This window comes from Microcaecilia unicolor, unplaced genomic scaffold (genome assembly GCF_901765095.1).
Source record: "Microcaecilia unicolor unplaced genomic scaffold, aMicUni1.1, whole genome shotgun sequence".
NCBI classification, from domain to species: Eukaryota; Metazoa; Chordata; class Amphibia; order Gymnophiona; family Siphonopidae; genus Microcaecilia; species Microcaecilia unicolor.
The window spans coordinates 50,830-77,194 of NW_021963524.1; the positions used below are offsets into that span (position 1 = coordinate 50,830).

General features: G+C 45.1%; 1 protein-coding gene across 1 annotated transcript in view; it reads right to left on the reverse strand.

The window, feature by feature from the left end:
- The window catches only part of LOC115459396 (protein shisa-9-like), a gene marked incomplete at its 3' end in the record, with an annotated part of 60,839 nt that extends 44,375 nt beyond the window's left edge, over positions 1–16,464 (reverse strand). The window contains exon 1 of the mRNA XM_030189227.1: positions 15,908–16,464. Coding sequence (XP_030045087.1) covers positions 15,908–16,464 — 557 coding nt within the window. The remainder of the gene's footprint in view (positions 1–15,907) is intronic.
- Between the last annotated feature and the right edge of the window lie 9,901 nt (positions 16,465–26,365).

Here is a 26,365-nt window from a genome sequence, read left to right on the forward strand (position 1 = left end):
GATTGTGTCACGTGATCTCTGGTCAATTTTGAGCAAGTGTACAATTATCCATTTATTTTTGTAATGAGTATATGTGCTAGCTGGATGCTAATGTGGCATATGGCTACATGTTGCTTATTATATAATAGTGCTGACGAGATTTTTTCTGATGTACAGGTATAATAATCTCCAGCTAGTATTTTAGGACCTATCTCCCCCTCCCTGGTTGGTATATGAGCGCATAATGTTCTCTCTTCACATGGTTACTGGTCATTGTATGTAGGATTATTGTTCCAGGGTTTCATGTTTATGTTTTATGTCAAATCTCTTTATTGAACGAATCAAACAGCAACATCCAGAATCAACAGTATACAACAGTATATTAATTTTAGTGTATACCCTTCCCCTCTCCCCTCCCCAACACCATCAGTGCTCCGGAGAGTTTGTGCAAGAGAGGCTTTTGTTGTTATAACCTCCCACTATCCTCTTCCTACCCATCTTCCCATAACCGCTACCCCTTCCCTCCCTTTAATCCTCCTTTACCCCCCCCCCCCCCCCATTTCCTTATATCTCCAAGGGGGTTTCAATCAAGGATTAGCTACTACACATATTTAAATATCTAAATCATTAAGCACTTTACTTCTTGCTTTAAAAGATAAGCTCTGGATAAATAGTTCCCAGATGGCCCAAAACATTTTTCTGGTGCATGGTCAGCTGGGTGTCTCGGGCTTCTAACATCATAATAATGTACAAGGTGTTTCTCCAATGCCAAAATGATGGGGCTATGCTTTGTGTCCAACACTGCAGAAGGCATTTCTTTCACACTCTACCTGCCTTATTCAACAAAATACGTCCTCCTTTACTCACTGGGCCAAAAGCTACTAACCTTCCAAAACAAAATGGTGAAAAAACACTACAGGCCTCTGCAGTAAATCTTCTAGATATTGATGTATGCTTCTCCAAAATTATCAAATCATTCAACAGATTCAGAGATTGTGAGAAATGGAGTCTTCAACTGTTACACTCGTGAGGCAAAGCGGCAGTGGCATAGGCAGAAATTTTTTTTAACGGGGCGTGCCTCCTTGCTGGGCCTACTGGGTCCCCTGTACCTTAAAATCAGCACACTCTGCTCTAGTCTTCGCCTGGGAAGTGGCAGCGGCACTCATAGGCTGCCTGCACCGGGGCTTTCTCTGTGAACCGTCCCGGCCCTTCACAAAACAGGAAATTGCATCAGAAGGGGCGGGACGGTTCACAAAGAAAGTCCCGGTGCAGGCCCCGCCGCCCTGGTGAAAACTGGAGATGATTTTAAGGCACAGGTGGGGACAGTCTGACAAGGGGTGCGTACACAACACATGCACCTGGAATAAATACACCACTGCAAAGTGGGTTAGGATCACATGCCACCCTGTGAATTTGTAGTTGGGAAAAATAAGCCCTCTGTATAGTACACTAATGATACTCCCTAAGTACTGCACTTTGTACCACATTGGGGGTCTGCTTTAATGCATCAGCAATATCTTTAAAGGTCATCCTTATCCCCAAATAAGTTGTCCATCTCCTGGCTAGTGAATCCAAATCCTGAAGTGGAATTATTTTTTTCACCGTCCTATGGAAAAGTGACACTGATTTAGTGTCCTGGGATTCATGTGTATGTTTTTTAACAGGCTGCCAAAATGCTCAGTCATTGTAATTACATAGAGAACATTCTGGGCCCCTGCTCCAGAAAAAAAAAAATTCCAATCAAAGCGAGGATTAGATTGTTTGGATGCAGTGATAGGGACGGATGGGAAGATAAGATCCCTGGAGCAGCTGCTGGGTGTGGGTAGCACTCAATGGGGAGATACTTTTGCTCATTGTCAATTGAAACATTTTATTAAGTCATTAGATGAAGAGCTGTTGTGTCGGAAGCCGAGTGCCAAGTTAAAAAAATGTTTTGAGGAGATTTCAGACACTGACTCATCTGTATATAGCATATATAAGGCGTTATGGGATATCGGGATGACAAAGGATTTTAGGCAGCTTAAGACCCGTTGGGAGAGCGATTTGGGTGTCGATTGTCCTCGTGGGATGTTCTTCAACACTTGAAGGGTATACCAAAGTTGGTTAGTGGCGCCCACTACCGGGAATGTGCGTTCCGCGTAATTCATAGAGCTTACTTCACTCAAGTCCAATTAGCAAAGTTCGGAGGGATACAAACGCCTGTCAACGTTGTAAACGAGCAGACAATACATTTTGTCACGCGTTCTAGAATTGTGAAGTGGTGCAGGGTTTCTGGGGTAGAGTTGGGAATTATTTGTCCTTTTTTTTGACCCAGGAGGTAGCAGGAACCCCGGTTCAGTTGCTATTGGACATGCCTGGCTCTTTTAGGGGGAATTCGGAAGAGGACACATTGCTATTTTGCAAGTTATGCTTGCTAGCCAGGAAATGCATATTGCAGTACTGGACATCAGATGCTGCACCAGAATTCTGGCATTGGCGTAATCTTGTGCACAAGTTGATGATGTGGGAGGCGAGAGAGTCTAGGAGTTCCCAAAAATGCAAAAACTATTTTCTGAAAGTATGGGGAGTCTATACAGGTACTATCTGCTAGAGGCAAAAGTCTGGTACTTAACGTATTGTGATACTATGGTGGAGTGAGGTGTAGATTCGCCCGTTGGTGCGATAGGAGCTATCCTTGGGTGGGGGGGGAGGGGAGTTGGTTGAGGGATGGGGGTTGGGGAAATCATCCGGGGATGGGTTGGGGAGGATAGGGGGGAATGGGTAGGGGAGTGGTAATAGGGATAAAGGGAATTGGGAAGAGGGGTGGGGGGGTGAGTTCATAGGGATGGTAGGGGGGAGCAAAAAGTTGAGAATGGTTGTATACGGGCACTTAGTTATGACTGCTGTATACTGGATTTCATTATTGCGTTATATGAGGTTGTAATTAATGTGAAATTCTCAATAAAAATCTTTGAAACTAAAAATCAAAGAGTAACAGTAGGTGGTCTTTTTAGAGAGTCTGATCCAATTGGATTTGACCATAAGCCTTTGGAAGGTAGTATAAAACCCTATTTTACTGCATCTGCCTACAGATTTCCATCTCATTCCCTAGCTTTCTCTCTTTCCAGAGTCTCTATCCCCAGTTTTTCCCCCACTCTCTCCTCTCTCTATCCCATGTGTCTAACATCTCTTCTTTCCTTGTCCAGTATCTTCCTCCTCTCTCCCTACTCCATTCACCTCCCTCTCTCATCCCTCCCCTTTCAACATTGCCCCTCTCTCCCTTGTTGAGGAACAGAGAACTACAGAGAGTATTTCAAGAACGCTGGAGAAGAAGGCAAAGAGAAGACCTAGAATATCAAGCCAAGAAGAAGAAAGGAACAATCTCAGTGCTTGCTTTTTTTTTTTAATCAGTTTGATTTTTTTTTTTCCTATAGGTGCCTGTGAAAATAATAGATAACCCTATGTTCTGATTCACCCAGTGATGTTCAGAAGCACTTATGCATGTAGCAGCACCTGCTCCCAGCAGAAGTATAGTCAGACTCGGTATTTTGGATGGGCCCAGAGGTAATTTGGATGGGCCCTTCCACATGCACGTGCCACCCCCACACTACACCACACAACAAATATCTTCCCAGAGATATTTTTTAAGAACAAAGATTTATTTTTACCTACCCCACATCTCCTCCCTCTCTTCCACAGCGTCCTGGCATCTGCGCTCCTGTCTCTGAACCCCGTCCCTCCCCGGTGTACTGTATAGCCATCCTTGGCACCTGCAGTGCAGTGATTCATTCTCGCTGCTTGCGCCGGCCCCGCAGGCTTCCATCTGCCGCGTCCCACCCTCGCTGATGTCATTGCCTGTTTCCTGTTGCAGTAATGCTAAGTTTAACTTCTTGGGTTTCCCATTCAATTTATGTCTATTTTTATTTCTAATTTGTGACCCCTTGTTCTCTATTTGGTGAGGGTCTGTTGGTGTGATAGTAATGGCAGGTAGGAAATCGGAGGGGAGGCAGAGAGGAGAGGGAATTGGGGAGAGGGGCCCTCCTTTATTTTCTGACCTGGGGCCAAGCAGGTCTAACACCACTGTCTGACAGAATGCAGCAGATGGAAGCCTGCGGGGCCAACACAAGCAGTGAGAATTAATTGCTGCAGGCGCCGAGGACATCTGTACTGATACCAGAGAGGGAAGGGGTTCAGAGACAGAAGCACAGATGCCGGGATGCCACGGAGGAGAGTGGGGAAGAGAGCAGTGTGGCACTGCCGCTGGGAGGGCCTGAGCCAAGAATGGGTGGGCCTGTGCTCACCCAGGTCCACCTATAGCTACACTACTGGCTCCCGGGGTAAGGATGATGAGCGGGGTCAGTCAGTGATTTTCAGTGGCATGATCCAGTTAATGCCACTGAAAATGATTACAGACCAGTCCAGTGTTCTCCAGATAGTGCTGAGCACTCTGTGGGTGGAGTAAGGCCAGTTCCCAGAGTCATTTGGCTAGCAGCAATATTCAGTCCATTAACCTGATAAATAAAGTTAGGACAGTTATCTTGATAGCAATATGAATATCACCCCTGCACCCTAGCTGGATATTCAGTGCCAGCCACTATCTTGGTTGCAACACTGAAAATCCCAATTTAATTCAGCCACAGTGGACAGCATTTAAAAACACACCGACTGCTTCAGCTGAGTATTGACCTATATATATTTAACAATAGCTATTTGGAGAGGACCATGATCTGAACAAAAAGGCTGGGCGAGACTGGTGCTCCAATCAGTGCATTGTGTGTCAGAGCAACACTTGTGAACAGATGTTGAATTGCCCTTGGGCAAACATGCTGCCGTGCCATGCTGTCTTGTCTGATGATGGAAACTGTGCAATCCTGTAGAATTAATGTGGGAAAAGTGGAAATTAGAGATGTGATGTCTCATTTGTTGTATTTGTCCCCTGTCTCCATCTCCCTAGCTCTCCCTCTTCTGCATTTATACATTTCTAGCTTGTCACTGCGGACTTGTTCACTGACTTGTATCAGTCCTAGCAGGCAGGATCTGAATGGCCACATGGTAAAATATGAGCGTGGGAGATCCTGGTGCAGGACAATTTTGTGATCCCTTCTTTCTCCTCCAAAATAAGATTCAAGATTCAGATTTAATTGATATTCTGCCTATATCTTAAAAAAGGCTAAGTGGTTTGAATAGTTCAACAATGGGAAGGAGGGGAAAACTACAAAACAACAGCAAGACAACCAACCACATAACGCAAAGAGTGAAGGGCTAGGCAAGAATACAATCATATACAAGAGGAAAATATAGGGAAAAAGAAACACAAAAGGGAAATAATGTCAGTTTCCCATTGCTCAGTTGCAGGTCCAACTTACAATCTCCCCCCCCCCCCCCCCCCCCCCCCCGGCCAGGCTCATGTCCACTGGGCTTTTGAAACTGTTGCTCTCACTCCCACACCCTATTACTCTGTTTTTCCACTTTTTCATTTACAGTTTTGAGGCAAATTTGTTCCCGTCAGTGTTCTTCACAATTAACAGACAGTTCTCCAAAACAAACACCTCAAAACACACAGCCCTGGCTTTTACTTCCCAGCCATAAGGGCTGGGACAGCCTCCTCCCTTGCTGAGTCCTGTCACACTGGCCCTTCCACAGACTGCTTTCATTAATAAAACACAGTCCGTTAGCCAACAGAAGCTTTCAAAGTCTCAAATAAAACTTCTCTCCTCTGCTGATTCTCCTCTTCAGCCCCAGGGCTATTCCTCACCACCTCCAGTCTCAAGTTGCCCTTCCCTTCAGGGGCTTACACCATCTGGTTCCACCGCTCCTTGACTAAGCATCTATTTCAGGGTTCTACTTGCCCCGGACCAGATAACCTGCTTACCCTTCTGCAAGCCTTTTCTGTCCACCATTGCCTGGTTAGGCATCTACTTTGGGTTCCTCCATGCCCTGGGCTAGATAATCCATTTCCTGGACAAGGGCTTGCTCTGAGGCAGTGGTTCCCAATCCTGATCCTGGAGGCACCCCCAGCCAATCAGGTTTTCAGGATATCCACAATGAATATTCATGAGAGATATTTGCATGTACTGCTTCCATTGCATGAAAATCTCTCTCATGAATATTCATTATGGATATCCTGAAAACCTGACTGACTGGGGTGCCTCCATGATCAGGTTTGGGAACCATTGCTCAGAGGGCATCTATCAAGGCTAGGTGGGAGCCCCCTTCTCTCATCTCTCTCTCTCTCTCTGGGTTGGGCTTCTTAGCTGTGAGGGTTCTCTAATCCCTCCCCGGGTCCCTCCCACTGTGAGTGGCAGCTAGAGGGTTTGGAGTAACTAGAGCCTTCCTCCTATTGAGATACCTTTCCTGTTGCTGAGACACTACAATTCCCTCCATTCCCAGGATTCCAGACCATGTTTTCCTTCTTCTTTTCTGAGCTTCTTAAAGCTCCCATATACCATTTCCAATGGAGGACAGAGGGCTCCAAGCCCTGGGACCACGGTCTCACCATCACAAGATGTTGTTGCAAGGAATGAAGTGTCCTCTGAGGACAATAAGGTATAAGGAGAACAAGGAATAGTGGTTCTCAATCCAGTTCTTGGGACACAGACAGCCCCTTAGGTTTTCAGGTTGTCTAGAGTTAATATGAATGAAAAAGATTTAGATACAATAGAAGCAGAGCATGTACATCTATCTCATGCATAGTCATTGAGGATATACTGAAAACTAGACTAGCTGTGTGTATCCCAAGGATTGGGTGCTGTCTCCCCCACATCAGCATTTCAAACAGTACAATATGTTTCACTGCCACACTGGCAATCCTCAGTGGCACATCACAGGGCCTTCCCAATCCTTTATCAGGAGCACAGTACACCAATTACAATACATCCTGTACTGACAACACAATTCATTGCATCACCACACCTAGAAATTAGCTAGGTTTGACCTGGTATCTTTGGGTTTTGAACTCAAAAGTCCAGGTTTCTGACAGAGTTCTCAAGTTCTCCGAGGCCCGGTTAAGGTAGTCAAGTGGGTCCAGATTCACCCTACAGGTTTGATTCAGTCCTGGGTTTACCCCATTGTATGCAGGGACTTGTAGTCTTGCTTTTCTTAGGGAACTCGATGGAGAAATCAGAACTACAGGTCCCCATATGCAAAGGGGATAAACCCAGAAGGGCAAATCTGAACCCAGTTTGCAACCATAGGCCCAGGCCTATAAAAAAAAATCATACATAGCAGTGTAATAAAGCTTTTAAAATAAGCCACAATAATCAATCCTTCCCCTCTCTCTCAGTCTGAGAACCTACATACTAGAGTCATGAGTCTTCTTAAGTTTGTCTGTTTGCTGCCCAAGCTAATTGGAATTGAGGGAGGGAAAAAAGTACAGACACACAGGGAAGTATCACTAGGATGTGATATCTTTTTAGTTACTTTTGAAATGAATCCTGAAATCTTGATAATCCTGAATATGGGAACTGAGCACTGAGGAATGCACAGATATCTAGGTAACTGTACGTTTTGCTTAAAAGTTTGGGTTGTGGGTCTCACCAACAGAGCTGCCAAGGGGTCTAAATTTTTGAGAGGGAGATTTTAGTACACACACCCCAGCCCTGCCCCACTTTGCATTGGCTCCACCCACTCTACATGGCTCTGCCCCCTGGTACACCTCAATCCCATAGCCATTTCAGAAAATATTTTATTTAATAGCCTAATACCCTTTTCAATTACCTTTCAGAGGCCAAAACCTCTCCTGACCTGAGGAAGGAAGTGCTGGTCTCTGAAGGCTAATCAAAAATGTTTTAACATCAGTGAAGGTATCACCTTATTTTCTATTTTGTGTTTTATTTGCATTTATTAACCTTTACTAACACAACTATCACATTACTTTATCCTATGAATAGGAGAGCATGTAGCTGTCGGCTGAGTAGGAGGTGATCTTGGATCCGGGCTTGGTGAGATCACATCCCACCCCAAAGAATGTTCCTGGTCACCATCTGCCTGGGCAGGTTCTAGCAGGGACTGCACTGGATCAATTGTTGGTGTCACAAACTCAGGGAAGTAAGCCCCATGGGCCTTAACTGAATCCTGGCTGCAGCAGACCAATCATCCCAACTGGGCACAAGACCAAGCAGGAAACTGGACAAAAGACAAGACAAGGGCAAGACAGGGAACAACACCAGAACTATGACATGGCAAAAGAGAAGCCAGACTGGTGGAAAACAAGGCAAGGCAAGGAGCCAGACAGGGAACTGGGCAAGGCAGACCAGAGGCCAGAAGCAAGGCAAGGATGGCCAAGCAAGGCCAATAGGAACAAAGCAAGAGACAAGGCAGAGCAAGATGGCAATGTAGAGCCAACAGGAACAAGGCAAGAGACAAGACCTTCTTATGACCTTTACCTAATCCTTCTTGTGACCTTTACTAAATTTACCGACAGCTGGTTAACTTACAATCAAAATCTGTGGGCAATTTGGCACCCACAGCAGAGACCCTTGCATTATTCTTCACTCATAAAATTGTTTCTCTACTTCAGCCCTTGCTTTCTAGTCCTAGTACTCCATCTCATCTCTCTTCTCAGTTAAGTAGTTCTGTTTGGTCCACTTTCCAGGCTCAAATTCTTATCTCTTTGGGAAAAATTCTGTCCTCTTTGAGGCCTACCTTGTGCTTAAGAGATAGCATCCATCCCTGCTGTTACTATCTAGGTTAGATCGTGGTTGGAAGGTACTAGTAGGAGGAGTAGGATGTCATCAGCATAGGACAAAAGGAGTTCGCCCAGCCCTAGTTAGAGTTTACCTAGGGAGGACATATAGAAGTTGAATATGATTGGGGAGAGTGAGGAACCTTAAGGGACCCCACATCCTGGGACCAGAACTGGTAGAGATGTTGATTGTGTTTGACCAAATAGCTTCTGTTTGCCAAGAATTTGCTGAACTATTTAATGACCGATCCAGAGATGCCGTTTTGATCAAGCCATTCAATTAGCAGTAAATGATCAACTGCATCGAAAGCAGCTGAGATGTTGAACTGGAGGGTAAGAAGTAGGGATTCTGTACTTTGTGCTCTTCTGAATCCAAATTTTTGATCTGTGTAGAATGGAAAAGTATGCCAAGTATGTACAGAATTGTCTGCTGTCATAGGTTTCCAGCAGTTTTGTGAAGAAAGGAATGCTGGCCACCAGGTGTTAGTTTGTTGTTAGGGTGGCATCTAGTTTCACTCCTTTCAGCAATGGGGTAAAGACAATTTTGCCAATATCTTGAGGAAGTGATCCTGACGTCAGCCATTGAATTACCTCTGTTGCGATAGCAGGGTTCAAGGGTAGTAATCGAGAACGCAGTGGGAGCTGGACCATTTCAGCAGAAGTGATTTTACTGCATTTTGTGGTAGCAATTGAAAAGATGACCAGCTTTGGTCAGCCTTAACGGCCTGGATATTACAAAATAATCCACTAGCTCTTGTGCCAACGGTGTTGCTTACTATAGATTGTTGGCCAGTATAGTGGTTGTTAAAATTTCTTACTAAAGTGAACAGCTTTTTGCTGTCAAGGATATCATGACCTACTAAGACAAAGGCTCATTTCCAATTTGCCTTGTCAGCGGTGGCCTGACCAGGGCTGCCAAGAGGAGAGGGGCAGGGGAGACATGATTCCCCAGGGCCCAGCCTCCAAAGGGAGCACACCAGTGCCAGCATGTCTGAGATTGGTCTCCTGAGTCCTGCTTCTCCTGTGTGCTGCAGTTCTGGGTTATCATGTTAACTCTGCTCTGCTGGCCACAGGTCCTTCTTCCTGCCTCATTCCACCTCCTGTGTAAAATACTTCCTGTTTCTACAAACATGGGAGGGGACATGGCAGGAAGAAATACCTGTGCGGCAGAGCAGAGATAATGTTTAGTACACAGGACAAGCAAGTAAACAGGCCTGGGGGGTGGTGTTGGCAGGTTCGCATAGGGGGGGGCAGTGGTGGGGACCCGGGGGTGTTTGCCCCAGGCCTAGCTTTGTCTCTCAGTGGCCCTGGGCCTGACTTATTCTCCATTGTTTTTCGAGATGGCGGCATTCCATTTTTAGTTTGGCAAGTTCTTTGGAGTACCATGGGAGGAAGTTTTGAGTGACTTGACTTTTTAAAATCTTGATTGGAGCTATTGTGTCTAGTACCATATTTACCTTCTTGTCCCAAATAAATTTAAATGATTTCTGATTTGGGGACCAGGTGGTGACGGAATCTTTAAGCTTGGTCCAAAAAGTGGTCTTGTTTATTCTCCCTCTGGTGGGTTTCAGTTTATGTGGTTTGTGTTTGGATGAATGAGATAAGCATAATTCTATTGTGAAATCCAATTGGAAGTGATCAGACCATGGAATGGCATGCCAATTGAATGACCCAATTAAGTTGTTGAGATAGGAGGTGAAAATGGCAAGGGTGTGGCCATGCTCATGGGTTGCACCCTTAGTGAGCAGAGTGAGATCACTTGATTTTAGGAAAGATTTGAAGTTGCAGGCATTGATATCAGCCTCATTCTCTACGTGTAAATTTGAATCACCTAGTATGATCGTCCTAGAGAATTAGGTCAGAAAGGTTGAAATAGTTTCTTCCACAATTTGCTGAGATTTGATCCAAGAACCTGGTGGTCTGTATATGAGAAGGAGACCCATTTGACCTGAGTCAGTGGAGTCGTCCAAGTTTGGAAAGCATCAGTTCCAGTTCAAGGGAAAGATAAGTGGTGGTGAGGGAAATATGGAAAAAGCTCTTGTAGATGAGTGCAAGTCCACCACCTTTTTTGATCTGTCTTGAGGAGTGAAGGATGTTGTATCCAGAAGGTAGTAGATGAGGTAGAAGTGGGCTATCCATTTATGGTAGCCAGGTTTCTGATATGAATAGAAAGCCCAAGTCAAGGGTTCAAGCAGGTCTTTGATAATGAGCATCTTGATACCCACTGAGTTAGCATTGACAGATCTAGCATTGATCTAGCAGGAACAGGGGTTAGTTGGGATATGCTGTGGAGTGTTGGGTAGTGTATGGGCAGATTTGATAAGTAGTGTGTCATGGGCTGATCTGAAGGCTTAGCTGTTTAGGCAGGCATTTGAAGAGTACAATTAAGTGGAGTTCACCAACTGAAGGTCCTCTGCTTTTCCTTTATCCTATTTTGTTTCTCCTTGGCTTCCTTTCTGTGTTTCTCTCTCTTTCTTTGTGAGAGTGTCTACCTTTCCTATCATTAATGGCATTCTTTTTCTGTTTTCTATTTTATTAGCCTGTACACTGTTTTGTTCTGCCAAGGCAGCTTGAGTAGTCTAGAAAGTTTGAATAAACCATAACCAAGACAGGACAAAATGGCAATGCAGAGCCAACAGGAACAAGGCAAGACACAATGCCAGAGAAAGAGCAGGGCAAGGATAGACCGGTCAGGAGCAAGGCAAGACTAACAAGGCTAGATAAGAGACATGGCAGACGGGCAAGGCAGGACTCTGAACTGGAGACAAGGCAGGACTCAAAGCTGGAGACAAGGCAGGATTCAGAGCTGGAGACAGGAGGCAGCAAGGCAAGGCAGGAACAGCAGACAAGACAGGCTAGGCTGGAACAGGAAGACCTTTTGTGAAGACTTCAGGAGAATGTCAGGTCTTTCTTTAAGTACTGCAGGGTAGGAAGTGACACTCCCTGCAGTAAGAAATGAGAGAAGTCTCTTTGGTGCACATGTGTTCTAGGAGGCCGGCGTCAGCCAGCGCCACTGTAAGAGGGAGGCAGGTTGCAGTCCGCAGAAACTCCATGGGGCTTGGCCAGGAGGAAAGGTATGTCGGGGAGTAGGGGCAAGGATCGTGGTGATAGCTGTGACAGTACCCCCTCTCAAATGCCCCCGCTCCTCTGTCCAGGGCACAAGTCCACAGGGGAAAAAGAAAAATCTTCCTGAGAACAATGAAACAAGACTAACAGACTTCCATGAGCAGTCCTTGGCAACATAGACCTTCCTGGCATCGGAGGGGTCCTAGATCACACACCCATGATCTGGTTCTTCAGGCACAACATGAACAAGGCAGAATGTCTGGACAGTCCATTCAAAGGATCCCTAGCCATGTAGCCAACCATGGATGAGAATGAGCAAGCTTGACTCCGAAGAAGCCTACCTCTCAACGGCAGATCCGCAGCCTCCTGTTCTCCAGACTAGGAGGACATGACTCCACTTGTTACACAGGAATCTGCTCACACCACAGAAGAACATACATTCAGTGTCCAAGGCCTCTGCTAAAGGAACTACCACCGGACGGGTGGGGCGACTCATCAGAGCTCATGGCCTTTGCAATCTGTCACTAACTCAGGGAAGTGAGCCCCTTGGGCTGCAGCAGGATACCGACTGCAACAGACCAGTCACCCCAACTGGGCACAAGACCAAGAAGGACACAAGGCAAAACAGAGAACAACACCAGAACTGTGACACAGCAAGAGAGAAGCCAGACCGGCAGAAAATAAGGCAATGCAGGGGAGCCAGACAGGGAACTGGGTAAGACAGATCAAAGGCCAGAAGCAAGGCAAAGATGGCCAAGCAAAGCCAACAGGAACAAGGCAAGAGACAAGGACAGAAGGCCAGACAAAAGACAGGGCAAGGATAGACCAGTCTGGAGCAAGGCAAGACTAACAAGAAAAACTTGACGAAAACTGGAAAGATGCCGTCAGCAGGTAGAGGTCATCTTGTATGCTTAAGCGTTCATACAAGACAAGCATACAAGCTTAATACAAACCATACTATATTTAAGTAGTGTAATTTTGCATTTTATCAGCTCATTTAAATATTTAGCACAGCCATCAAAGTTAATGGCTACAAAAGCAGTGTTACCATTAATGCAACTGCGATGAAGTCTTTGGAATGTTTAATCTAGGAAAGCAATATATATTAACATAGGTCTTTACAAATTTTCTTTCAGTCTAGAAACCAGCGGATGAGACTTCTCACTCCCAAGGCCACTGTTCCAACTAAAGTTTGAGTGAGGAAGGGAGGGGCAATCTCTCAGAGGTCTGCTATTGGGGTCTGTTTATGAAGAATGTTTTTCCATTCTGTTTGCATGGAAAAAGAAAGCTTAGTAAATCAGGCTATTAATATGTCACTGCACAGCACCAAGAGAAGCCAGCAGCCCCCCTCTTCCAACATGCTGTCCGCAACATGCTAGCACCCCCTAATAGCCGTGCCAGAGCTGATTTACCTCTTTGGTTCAGTATCAGCTGCTGTGCAGGGTCTCCACCAATCTCCCTCTCTTTCACATTATGCTCACCATCCTGCCCTTCCTCAACTCTCTGTCTTTCGTTCACTCCTCCCATCCTTCCTCATTCTTCTTTTCTCCCTTACTTAGAGGAGTAGCCTAATGTCCCACTGCAGCTCCTTGTGACCCCGTGCATGTCACTTAACCCTCCGTTGCCACAGATGCAAAAACTTAGGGGGTCTTTTACTTGGGCACGCTGGCATTTTTAGAGCACGTTAAAAATAGGCACACGCTAAACGCTAAAGACGCCCATAGGAATACACAGGCGTCTTTAGTGTTTAGCGTGCACTTATTTTTAGCGCGCACTAAAAATGCCAGCGCACCTTAGTAAAAGACCCCTTTAGATTGTGAGCTCATTAGGGACAGAGAAAATACCTGCATATAATATGCAAACTGTTTTGATTGTACCACAGAAACGCATTATATTAAATCCATGCCCCTTTTCCTCTATTCCTCCCACCCACTTGCCCTTAATCCCCTACTCATCCTCTTGTCTCAAATCCATTCCTCTCTCTTCGGTAATTACAACACTTATCTGAAGTAAAAGAATAGTAATGCCTTCACCCATTTCGCTTAGCTGCTTTGGGGATTTTTGGGACCAACAACACTAAAAGCAGCTTTGATAAGTGAAACACTGACCACTGTCGGCGGGTCCTTTACTACCCTTCTCTTACTTCAGATAAGTGTTGCAAGTCTTGAACATCTGCTTTTTTTCTGGCATGTTTTGTGAAACAATTTTGATGAATTCTATGGGGCTTTTTTTTTTTGTGACGTGCCTGTTTTGATTTCTAAAGGATTTACAAGTATAACATCTTTTTTTTTACACAAAATCTTTAGGAGTTTATATCTATTAAAACATTTTTCTGGAACTTCTCTTTATTTAAAGATTTGCAAAAAAAAATTATTTGAACAACGGGAGGGAGGTTATAATATTGTACCTGTGAGGGTGCTCAATTGGTCTGTGAGGACGTTTGCTTGCAAAAGGGTCCCAGGCTTTTCCTTCCTTCTTGTTGTTTGAAATGAATACAGCTGTTATTGCTGAGAATATATTTTGAGTCCTATTGTTGATCATTTCTAATTAAGTGGAAAGTTTTGTGTTATGATATTGATTACATTCCACAGTTTCTATTGTGATTCTAATATTCCTAGATGACCTGGCAACCTGGCACCCGGGATAGGTCAAACCCTGCATTAAGGATTGCATTAGCTTTATTAATAGGCTCCTTAGCATCACGGTAGATGAGGGCAGATAAAACAATTGGAACATTCAATCTGTCCCGATTTTCCAGGCTACACTGCTGAGTATATATCCTAGGCCAGTTGCCAGGCAGAGAAACCAGTGCACTCCTAGGATATCATTTCTTATTCAGAGAGGTTTTTGATTCTATAGTATCCTGGGTAGACAAGCATATAGGTTCCCACCCAATCCAAAACCCAACCCCTTCCACTTCCCGACATTTATCATCACATTTTGCAGTAATGCATAATAACCATAAAAAAAGGTTAGCAATTTTGAATTTCCATTTTCCCAGTCCTGCCACGGCTGCTTTTAATAAACATTAGCTGCTTGCGCTGTGTATAAACTGGTATGGTATTATTTCAGTACTAAAACACTGTCATAACACTAAACGTTCATTTAATAGTACCTGTTGTACTATTTCACAGAAAGGGTGGTGGAGGCATGGAATGGCCTCCGGTCCTGGTGGAGGTTGTGCAGTCGAGGACTGTTCCAGAATTTAAAAAGGCATGGGATAAGCACGTGGGATCGCTTAGGAACAGGACGAATTAGGGGTTACAGAGGATGGACAGACTGGATGGGTCATATGACCTTTTTCTGCCGTCATGCTTCTAGATTGTAATTATATATACAAGGCTGAACAGCTGCAGAATTGTGATGATTATTATGTGGCGTGGACGAAAACACATCCCTGACTGTCCTGTTACATTCACTGTGTCTCAGTAGTTAGTGCTGAAACCCTTCAGTCTAGTCATGCCATCATGTAGCTCCAACCAGTGTCACTGTCATCAACCCTTCACTGCCACCTGCTGATCCAACCAGAGTACTGTAGAGAGGCTGTCAGAGCCTGGTACTTCCCACTGTACAACAGTAAACACCAGCCTTATGGTTTTGCAGACAGGGTTGGTGCAAGGATATTAGATGCTCCAGACAAACCTTCACACTCATTAACTTTTAGACTATTTGGTTCCCTCCAACATTCATGATCACCCAACACCACCCTTCCCAAAATAATCTGGGTAAATGGGGTGTTTGAAAACTGCCTTTCCTGATTTTGTTTCCTTGAGTTTGTGTGGTTGTTAGGACTTACTATTTTGCTTAGACTGTAGCAGTTCTTTAATGCCTCCCTTCTCCTTCCCCCAGAAGTTGATGCCCTAGACAACTGCCTGGTTCTGCCTGATATTTGGACCAGACACCAGTCCTGTTGGCAGGTGTTCAATAGACCCATTGCCATGCTTCTGCTGGCTGGGATCAGGAGGCACTGAAGAAGTGAAAAGTTCAAACTGCAGGGAGATAATTGGGTGGTTGGGGGGGGGGGGGGGGGAGAGGGAAGTGATGGTATCAAAGCATTAATGAAGAGATCAACAGGTAGAGGCTTCTCCTTCAACTCTCACCCTAGAGACACAGTTCTCTTGCTGCTTTGGAAAGACAGAATAATGAATTTTAAAATTAAAAAAGGAATGAATCAGAATAAGCCCAAAATGCAAACCCTACCTGGTCATCTCAGTATGGGGTCTCTGTGTCTTCTCCAGCACCAGTTTGGTGAATATTCCCACCACGACCATCACTGCTACCACACCACAGATGATGTAAACAATCATGTTCGTCTTGTCCTTGGTGGGGTCCTCAGGGGACTCATCCATCCGAGCTGGTGGCTTGCCCGTGCTTGCCCAGTTTGGGGTGTCATAGTTGGAGCAGGTGCTCTGATCCAGGCGTTTGTGTTTGAATTGGCAGCAGAAGCGGTAGCCACAGGTACCGCAGCAGTACAGGTAACTGCTCGCATTGCAGTTGAATGGTGGGTCCCACTGGCCCATGACATCATAGTAGCCCCGGCAACGGTCCTCAACCAGTGTGACCTCTGTGGGTGAACTGCCTGCAGAATCATCACTGGTAGATCTTTGGCTTCCCTGGTTAGGTTCCAGTGGTCCCTCCAGCCCAGGGTGTTTAGTGGTGGGGGCCTTGGTCAAAACCTGTCCTGGATGCCACAGCATCAACAAGCAGAGCCCAACAATACAGATCCTCACAGTTGGAAAGACAGTTCTGCCAGCCATGAGAAATTGCTTGTTTCACAGGGACAAAGTACGTATGCTGGGACAGTCTTGCGTGTTGTTCCACTGCTTCTGTCTGTGATCACAGCTATCACCCGAGGACTCTGTCACTGTTAACAGAGTTCTTTTTCCTTCTCCAAAAAATAATAATAATGAGATAAAGCACAAAAAGAAATCTCACACTCTCTTCTCCTCTTTAAAATAGCCTTATTCTCCAAAAATCACTTCCCAAAGAAAAGGGGTACTAAGAACTTGGTATAAACAGGACAGAAGGATGGTAAGAAAAGAAAATAGATGTGAGAATTCCCATATCCTCCTCACAAGCCCGAAAACCTACAGGAGATGGCAGAGAATTGAAAAACTGCTGCTCTTTAGCACTCTCCAACCCTCTATTATCTTAGGCAGGTGTTCTCTTCACGCCCTTCAACACCTTCTCCTCCTTGGGCTGGAGTTTTTTTTAAGCAGCTGCGCTCTCTCTTCCTGGTCCTTCAGAGACTAAGCTTTCATATGACTTCACACTATGGGGAGAGGGAGCAAGCTTTTGTGTGTGTGTGTGTGTGTGAGAGAGAGAGAGAGAGAAAGAGAGAGAGAGAGATTTCTCCCTTCCTGTGAAGATCGAGAGTCAGAATTGGTAGCTTTTTGCAAAAGTCCTGTATTACACTGGTCCCTTCCCCTCTCTCCAAAACCTCTGCAGAATCCTGCATACCAACCAGAGTCTGTCACTGGGGGCAGATGGACTGAGAGAGAAGGGGACAGTAGCACAGCATATTATTGGATATAGCCAGTGGCCGTGGGGCATGGTGTATGCACACAGAGTAAAGAGAGAAGCAAAAAAATAGAGATATACATATAGGAAAGACAAGAGCATAGCAACACACATATTTATCAAGCTGAGAGAAGTAATGAAATGAGAATATGAGTTTTATTCTCAGACTTAAACTAATTTTTCTACAAGTACAGCATACAGTATAATGTCCATGGCAGGGGAATTTGGAGCCAGATCTAAGAGAATGTTAATTGAATTAAAGCAGGGGTTCTCGACACAATCCTTGGGACACACCTAGCCAGTCAGGTTTTCAGGATACCTACAATGAATATGCATGAGATAAGTTTGCTTTTTTTTTTTTTGTTACATTTGTACCCTGCGCTTTCCCACTCATGGCAGGCTCAATGCGGCTTACATGGGGCAATGGAGGGTTAAGTGACTTGCCCAGAGTCACAAAGAGCTGCCTGTGCCTGAAGTGGAAATCAAACTCAGTTCCCCAGGACCAAAGTCCACCACCCTAACCACTAGGCCACTCCTTGCACCATTGTATGCAAATCTAGCTCATGTATATTCAATGTGGGTATCCTAAAAACCTGACTGGCTAGATGTGTCCTGAGGACTGGGTTGAGAACCCCCAGGTTAAAAGGAACTGTGAGTTGTCCTGCCTTGGCTTGGGTCAGGGCAGGGGTTCTCAACCCAGTCCTCAGGACACAGCTAGGCAATCTGGTTTTCAGGATATCCACATTGAATATGCATGAGATAAAGCTGCATGCACTATTATTATTATTAGCATTTGTATCCCACATTTTCCCACCAATTCGCAGGCTCAATGTGGCTTACATTTGCTGTAATAGCGATTGCCATTTCCGGGTCACAGAATACAAAAGTCGCTGCATTAAGGTGCATGCATACGTGGTAAAGAGGAATACTGCCTCCATTACATTCAAATCTATCTCATCCATATTCATTGTGGGTATCCTAATATCTGACTGCCTAGGTATGTCCCGAGGACTGAATTCAGAACCACTATCCTGTTTATAATCGAACGAGAAAAATACCCAAGTTCCGACCTAAATCGGGAGATGGACGTTTATCTCACAAAAACGAATAACGCGGTATAATCGAAAGCCGAACTTGGACGTTTTCAACTGCACTCCATCGCAGAAGCGTACAAAGTTGACGGGGGCATGTCGGAGGCATGGTGAAGGCGGGACTGGGGCATGGTTATCACCCGAACAGAGATGGGCGCCTTTCGCCGATAATGGAAAAAAAGTATGCATTTGTAGCTAGAATTTAGGGCACTTTTCCTGGACCCTGTTTTTTCACGAATAAGGCCCCAAAAAGTGCCCTAAATGACCAGATTACCACCAGAGGGAATCGGGGATGACCTCCCCTGACTCCCCCAGTGGTCACTAAGCCCCTCCCACCACAAAAAATGATGTTTCACAACTTTTTATTTTCACCCTCAAATGTCATATCCACCTCCCTGGCAGCTGTATGCAGGTCCCTGGAGCAGTTGTTAGGGGGTGCAGTGGACTTCAGGCAGGTGGACCCAGGCCCATCCCCCCCTACCTGTTACAATTGTGCTGCTTAATGCTTAGACATCCAACCCCCCCAAACCCACTGTACCCACATGTAGGTGCCCCCCTTCACCCCTTAGGGCTATAGTAATGGTGTAGACTTGTGGGCAGTGGGTTTTGAGGGGGATTTGGGGGGCTCAACACACAAGGGAAGGGTGCTATGCACCTGGGAGCTCTTTTACCTTTTTTTTTGTTTTTGTAAAAGTGCCCCCTAGGTTGCCCGGTTGGTGTCCTGGCATGTGAGGGGGACCAGTGCACTACGAATCCTTGCCCCTCCCACGAACAAATGCCTTGGATTTATTCGTTTTTGAACTGGGCGCTTTCATTTCCCATTATCGCTGAAAAACAAAAACGCCCAGCTCACAAATTGTCGAATAAAACATGGACGTCTATTTTTTTCGAAAATACGGTTCGGTCCGCCCCTTCACGCACCCGTTCTCAGAGATAAACGCCCATGAAGATAGACATTTTCATTCGATTATGTCCCTCCACGTCAGGGTAACAATAATCAAAAAACAACTGGAAAGGCTCAGATGCAGCATCACATCTGGCTAATTCTTATGCTGGGTCAATAAAATGTTTCACAACCTGCACCAATCCAGCTTCTTCCAGGATCAACTATAGCTGCCTGAGTTTGGCACTGCAGGTTAAAGGGAAAACAAAAATGCCTGGGCATGAGGTCTCAGTGAAGCCATGCAGACAGTGTATTTCCTAAGAGAAGGCAATTTCTACAGCTAAATGATGCTATTAATGATTCAGATGAGAGCACTAGGCTCTGCTCCATGGCAGAGCAGACAAGTTACCCAGTTCTAGGAGAAAGATTCTGAACCACTCCTGGATTTCTGACAACCTCATCATGATGTATTATGGAACCTGTAACACTAATTTTAGTGGGAAGAATCAGGGGCTACTGGGGTAGCAGCATTCATAACAGCAACACAGAGAGGGTCAAAGTACAAACCACACAAAATAAACAAAAAGCATCAAGAGCCTTCAAAATAGGGACAAATCTTTAATTCATGGACCTGACACGGGCCGTGTTTTGGCACACAGTGCCTACAGCAGGGTTCATTTGATCAGACAAATACCAAACACAATAAACCCAGTTCAAGGGTAATCACTGATGCAACAACCACAAATGTTGTGCCTTCTGGCACTCCAGGTCAGTGAGATTCTCAGAGGATGCTGACCTGGAGTGCCAGAAGGCAGATTTGTGATAGTTGCATCAGTGATTACCCTTGAACTGGGGTACCGGCTACTTGTGTGATTGCTTCCACCCATAGGCGGTCGGTGGCCCAACTGTTTGGGGAGGCTAAAGGGGGCGGGGTTAGGGGTGGGGCCAGGGGTGGAGCTTAAATCCATAATTGTCTGATAACACACAGAAAAAATAAATAAAAATAAAAGTCACAATTAATACCTTTTATTAAATTTAGATATTAGATATGTAACATATGTCAAAGAATAAAGTGGTTGCTCAAAGCATATTCTAAGCACAATCGCTCAACTGCAAAACACTATGCACAACTTTGTGCAAAAACACACTCAGAACCTTACTGTACCATAAATATTACACTGGGCAGAACCTAATACACCAATATACCACCCATACGGAAAATGCAGACCGTCAACAATATGAAACAAGGGATCATATCATCACAATTCTCATGTAGAGCCACAAAACACCCTAATTCATGTTTAATGTGGGATAAAATGCCATAAATAAGTAAATAAATATAAACTTTTAATGTTGAGCACCTGATTCTCAAAGTGGACATATTCCAAACACTATAATGAAAATAAAATGATCTTTTCTACCTTTGTTGTCTGGTGACTTTTTCTGATCATGCTGGCCCAGTATCCAGTTCTGCTGCTATCTGTCCTCAGTGCAGGTCAGGAAGTCATCCTAGTTAAATATCTCCCTGGCAACCAAGGACACCTGCAGGCAACCCTCCCCCCCCTGCTCTCCCAGCAGTAAGGTAAACAAATTAACCATAAACCAATTTCTACAACTGGTTACACAAGGCTAGAGGGCTTTCACTGCAGCTCCTGCTGTGAGGATGGAGGTAAATCAACAATTTAAACCCCTCAGAGCACAGCAGGGGAGGCTTAGCCTCTCCAAGCCTCTTATACCGGGTGCCTATGCTTCCACCTTACAGATCTGGGTCCTAGGAAGCATTTCTTTGGATTTGCTGTCAACCCAGCTGTCCTGAAACTATTCAGTACCACTTAAGAACATAAGTGTTGCCATACTGGGACAGACTGCAGGTCCATCAAGCCCAGCATCCTAACAGTGGTCAATCCAGGTGGGTCCTCCAGTCTTTGCTGTAAATGACAATGTCATCCAAGTAGGCAGCCATGTAATCACCATGTGGCTTCATCAGGCAGTCAACAAGGCATTAAAATGTTGCTGGAGCCCCATAAAGGCCAAAAGGCACTAAAGTAAACTGGAACAGACCCTGGGGTGTCAAAAAGGCTGTCATCTCCTTGGCAGCTGACATGAGGGGCACCTGTCAGTACCCTTTGGTCAGGTCTGGTGTTCTTATGAACTGGACTCCTCCCAGCGCTGTCTTACTTGTACCCAATACTAGTTGGCTCCACCCATTCATTATCCCTGTATTAATTCAATTTCCTGATTCAATCCCCGCGGTATAACAGTATCCCACTGGTAAATCACTCTCTGTTCTTTATTTTTAAGTAATTTAGCGCTGTCCCCTCCAAAAGGTGTTTTAATTTGTGCAAGCACAGTATATTGTAAATCTTCCAAAGTGTGATTCATAGCTATCCAGTGATCAACCAAGGGCGCCTCCCTTTTCTGAACTCTTAAGTTACTGATGTGTTCGGCTATACGTTGTTTGATCTTCCTGGTAGTGTACCCGATGTACTATTTACCACAAGGGCAAATGATCCCATAACATCTACAGATAAGTACTTTGAGTTTAACATCACACTCAGGTTATATTGCACCGAGCACAACTTTAAGCCTCCAATAAAGGGAGGTAGGTAGGGGCACAGTGCAATGATGTTTGAGGAACCCATATTATATTCAATCATGTGGAGTGATTGTTAATATGCACGACTGAGCACTGTAATATTTAAAATGTATTATTATTAGTGATGTGGTGAATGGTGGTGAGAAGCATTTGAAAAAGTCTTGAAAAAGTAAAATAAGGGTTTCTAATTTGTTAAGCAGCCATTGTATTCTATGCCATACTTGTCCAATACTCAAAACACAACCCCAGGACACCCAATAGAATGTTTGTTAGTATCCAGGTTAGCCAAAAGTCTATATTCCCTCCCCATCACCTAGGACCATGGGGGAACAATGGGACAGATTTCACTTTTAGCCCGCTCCACATGCACTACACAATGAAAGATAGGGAAATCCAGGGCTTTTTTGAGGGGGTACTTGGGGGTACTGAGTACTGGCACTTTTTCCATTGTCTGCTAAAATTGACCCATGGACCCCAAGTTTTAATAAAAGAGCTCAGGCTCTACACACCAATTCTGCCTTGTCATAGATTCTGTGACTGGTTGCAAAGGGCCTGGCTATTGTGGGATGGGTCCATCAGTGATCACCTCACCCATGAAGGGTGGCCTAGTTTTTGAGAACCGGTACCTTTTATGCTAGTAAAAACGCACTGGGGAAATCTATCATAGTACTGGACTGACCTCCACTGTAGCATCCAGGAACATCAGAAATAAACTGAGCTTAATTCTGTGAGAGGCCAACAGGTGAAAATGCAGATCTGTTCAAGCTGGTTTGTCATCTTTGCTCTAGGCTTTGTAAATGTAATACTAAAGAAGAAACAAAGGACTTTGACAAGATATACTTATAAGCAGAATGCCCTTAAAACAGAAGTTCTCAGAAGCAAAAGCTCAAATAATAGGAGTTTCTAGAAATGTAAAGTTCTTACAATAGGTATTATTAGAAGTGGAAAATATTTGCAGATGAAGTTATTAAAAGCAGAGTGAATGTTCTTATGCATGGAAAATTCTTTAAACAGGAGTCAAGTTGAAGAAATGAGAAACAGAAAGTACCTGTTACTGAATTATTTGAATTGAAATAATAAGGGCACCAGTAGGAACAAGAGGAGTATTTTCACCAGAAGGAACTGCAGGAGCCATATCATGACCATCTCAGAGACTGCAGAAATCCAAAAGACATGTACAAGATTGGAAGTGAGAGACTGATAAGCACAGGCTCAGGAGAGACATTGGAGTGATAGTAGTCTGGCGAACAATGTGACAAGGCAGTGGCTGTAGCCAGGATTCTAGGCTGTATAAAGCGAGATTTAATCATCAGCAGAAAAAAGGTATTGATGCCTCTCTTCAAGTTGTTGGAGAGGCCCCTCTTGGAGCATTGTGTTTAGTTTTGGAGGTCAATTCTTTGCTAAAGACATAAATAGACATGAAGCAGTTCAGAGAAAAGAAGAGACTTGACCTGAATATGTATTTCCTAGACTAGAGGAGAGGAGGGATAGGGGTGATCTGATACCGACATTTAAATATTTGAAAGGTATTTATATGCAAACAACCTTTTCCAGAAAAGGGTAAGCGGTAGAACAAGAGGGCATGCATTGAGATTACAGAGGGGTTGATTTAGGTGTAATATTAGGAAGGATTTTCTCACAAAGAGGGTGGTGGATGCCTGGAATGCACTCCTGTGGGAGGTATTGGAGATGAAAACAGTAACGGAATTCAAGAATGAGTGGGATAAGCACAAAGGATTCCTATATGCAAAGAGAATGGAATCAAAGCAATTTAGCTGTGCTTAAGCAACAAATCCAGTAGTTAGAAAGTTAGGATAGTATAGGGCAGACTTCTACGGTCTGTGTTCCGATTATGACTAGATAGATCTTGTTGGGCTGGAGCAGGCTTAGATGGCAATTCCAGTAGCTACTGGGAATGAGAAAGGGGAAAGGGGACTTGATATACCGCCTTTCTGAGGTTTTTGCAACTACATTCAAAGCGGTTTACATATAGTCAGGTACTTATTTTGTACCAGGGGCAATGGAGGGTTACGTGACTTGCCCAGAGTCACAAGAAGCTGCAGTGGGAATCAAACTCAGTTCCCCAGGATCAAAGTCCACTGCACTAACCACTAGGCTAGTTGAAAATTAAGCCTGTGCTGGGTAGACGTCTATGGTTTGTGCCCTGAAAATGGCAATGACAGTTCAAGATTAAGTATGCATATGTTATCATATCATATACTAGGAGTTTATCTTGTTGAGCAGATTAGATGGACCATGCAGGTCTTTATCTGCTGTCATCTACTTTGTAACTAGCAGAAACAACTACTACACAGGAACCTGCAAAGATAGAGAGAAAACAGTCCAGAATTGTGATTACTGGAAAACAGTAGGTACAGCAATCACATAAGGCTCATTTTCGAAAGAAAAGGGTGTCCAAAAAGCAACACAAAAGGTACATGGGCGTCCCCATGAAAGAAGGACGCCCAAATCCAATAATCGAAATAGGGCCGTAAGGGATGCCCATCTATGGTCGTCCCCACAGGGGGCGTGTTAGGGGCGTCTTATGGGCGGTGTTACGAGATGGGCCGCTCCCAGCATATAATGGCTAGCGAAATGGTTTTGCATGGGTCGGAACATGGGCGTCCTAGTTAGACCTGAAATAAAAGCGACCAAGGTAAGGGGGAAGTTGTCTTTAGACCCATTAGCGATTTTGTGCAGTTGGAGAGTGGTGAGAGCGTTGTTGGGAGAGAAAGCTGAGAGTTTGTTGAGTACCTGTTACCTTTGTCTGTGTGCCGTAGTCAGAACGTTTTCACCCTCACCTGTCTCATTTGTGTTTTACCTTTTCAGCTTTCCCTACCCCTTCTAGCCCCCAAACCCAGACACCCCTTCCTCTGTCTCCCCCATATTCTCTCCCTATCCCTCTCCATTCACTGTCCCCAAGTTCATAATTCATTCCCTTACCTGTTTGTAGTCTCTGTTTGTTTCTTTGTCCTGTGTACTGCTGCAGCTTGTTTGTGAAGACTGTCATTTGCTGCTTGGAGAGTGAGTGGCTAGAGGCAGGGCCACCGAGAGGGGGGACAGGGGGGACAAAATTCCCCAGGCCCGGGCCTCCAAGGGGGGGCCCGGCGCCTGTGTCTCTCTCCTTCCCCTGCTCCCAAGCTGCTGGCGCCACAGTCTCCAGTCTCACCTGCCTGCCCTCGGCTCCATTGACAGTCCCCCTCTCTCCGCCACCGGGCCCCCTGCATTCAAATCAGCAGCGCCTCACCCAGGATACATGATAGACCTCATAGATCTACCAACCAGAAATAGAAGCGGATCATCACGTTTATACCTAAACTTACATTACCCAAATTGTAAAGGACTCAAATACAAAACAACTCATGCATCCAGCTTCTCCTGCATACGTGCACAAGTATGGAATGGACTCCCAAAAGCTGTAAAAACAATCCACGACCATCAAAAAAGTTCAGAAAATCACTGAAAACCAATCTCTTCAAAAAGGCTTACCCCACCAATCCAACATAACTCCCAACACCCAGCAACACAGCACAACCAATGATCGTAATGGACAATATACAATTTTCATCCCCTTTTGATCTTCAAGGTGCCTGACACACACCTACCTCATTCGACCACTATACTACCTATATTTGTTATCTACCGACTGGTGAATGCCTTTACAGTATTATGTAAGCCACATTGAGCCTGCAAATAGGTGGGAAAATGTGGGGTACAAATGTAACAAATAAATAAAAATAAATATGCAAGTTGTGTGTGACGCCCAGGGGGAGATTCTAGATGTGTGTGCCCGATACCCAGGTTCCACCCATGATGCCTATATATTGCAGCACTCAGGAATCTTCCGCAGGTTTGAGCGAGGGGACATCACCGGCGGATGGCTCCTAGGTAAGTGCAGCATGGATCTGCCCAAACTATACCTCCTCCACCGGGCAACCCTCAGCACTGTCTCCCTCCAGCTCACTCCACAACCCACTATTCCCCCGCCCCCCCTCCACAAGGTACCCACTCCAAAAAATACACACTCATCTTTCTCATCCTGCTTCTCCCCAAAGGTGACAAAGGCTACCCACAGAGGAGTTGGCTCATGACCCCCATAGTGCACCCACAAACAGGGTCAAAGGAGAACTACAACAGTAGACATCGGACCACCCGTGGCATCATCGAACGCACCTTTGGACAACTTAAGAACAGGTTCCGATGTCTGGACCGTTCTGGAGGGGAGCTCCTGTACAGCCCCCAAAAGGTGGCAAAGATATTCCTGGCTTGCTGCATGCTACATAATTTGGCAATGCTCAGAGGACAGGCCCTCCCAGAAGAACCACAGCCACCACAGCAGCAGGCCCCAGATGAACAGGATGAGGAGCCCCCTCCACCTCCCGCCCATAGAGCAGAGTAGAATGCACACCAGCTGGGGGTCAGAGCCAGGCAAAAACTGATCGAGACAAGTTTTGTGTGAGAGTAAGTTGACATTTATTTCTATGACATAGTATTTACCACCACCACCACCCCCTCCCACCACCATCACCTGCTCTGTGCATATTCCCCTCCCTCCAACCCTCACCCTC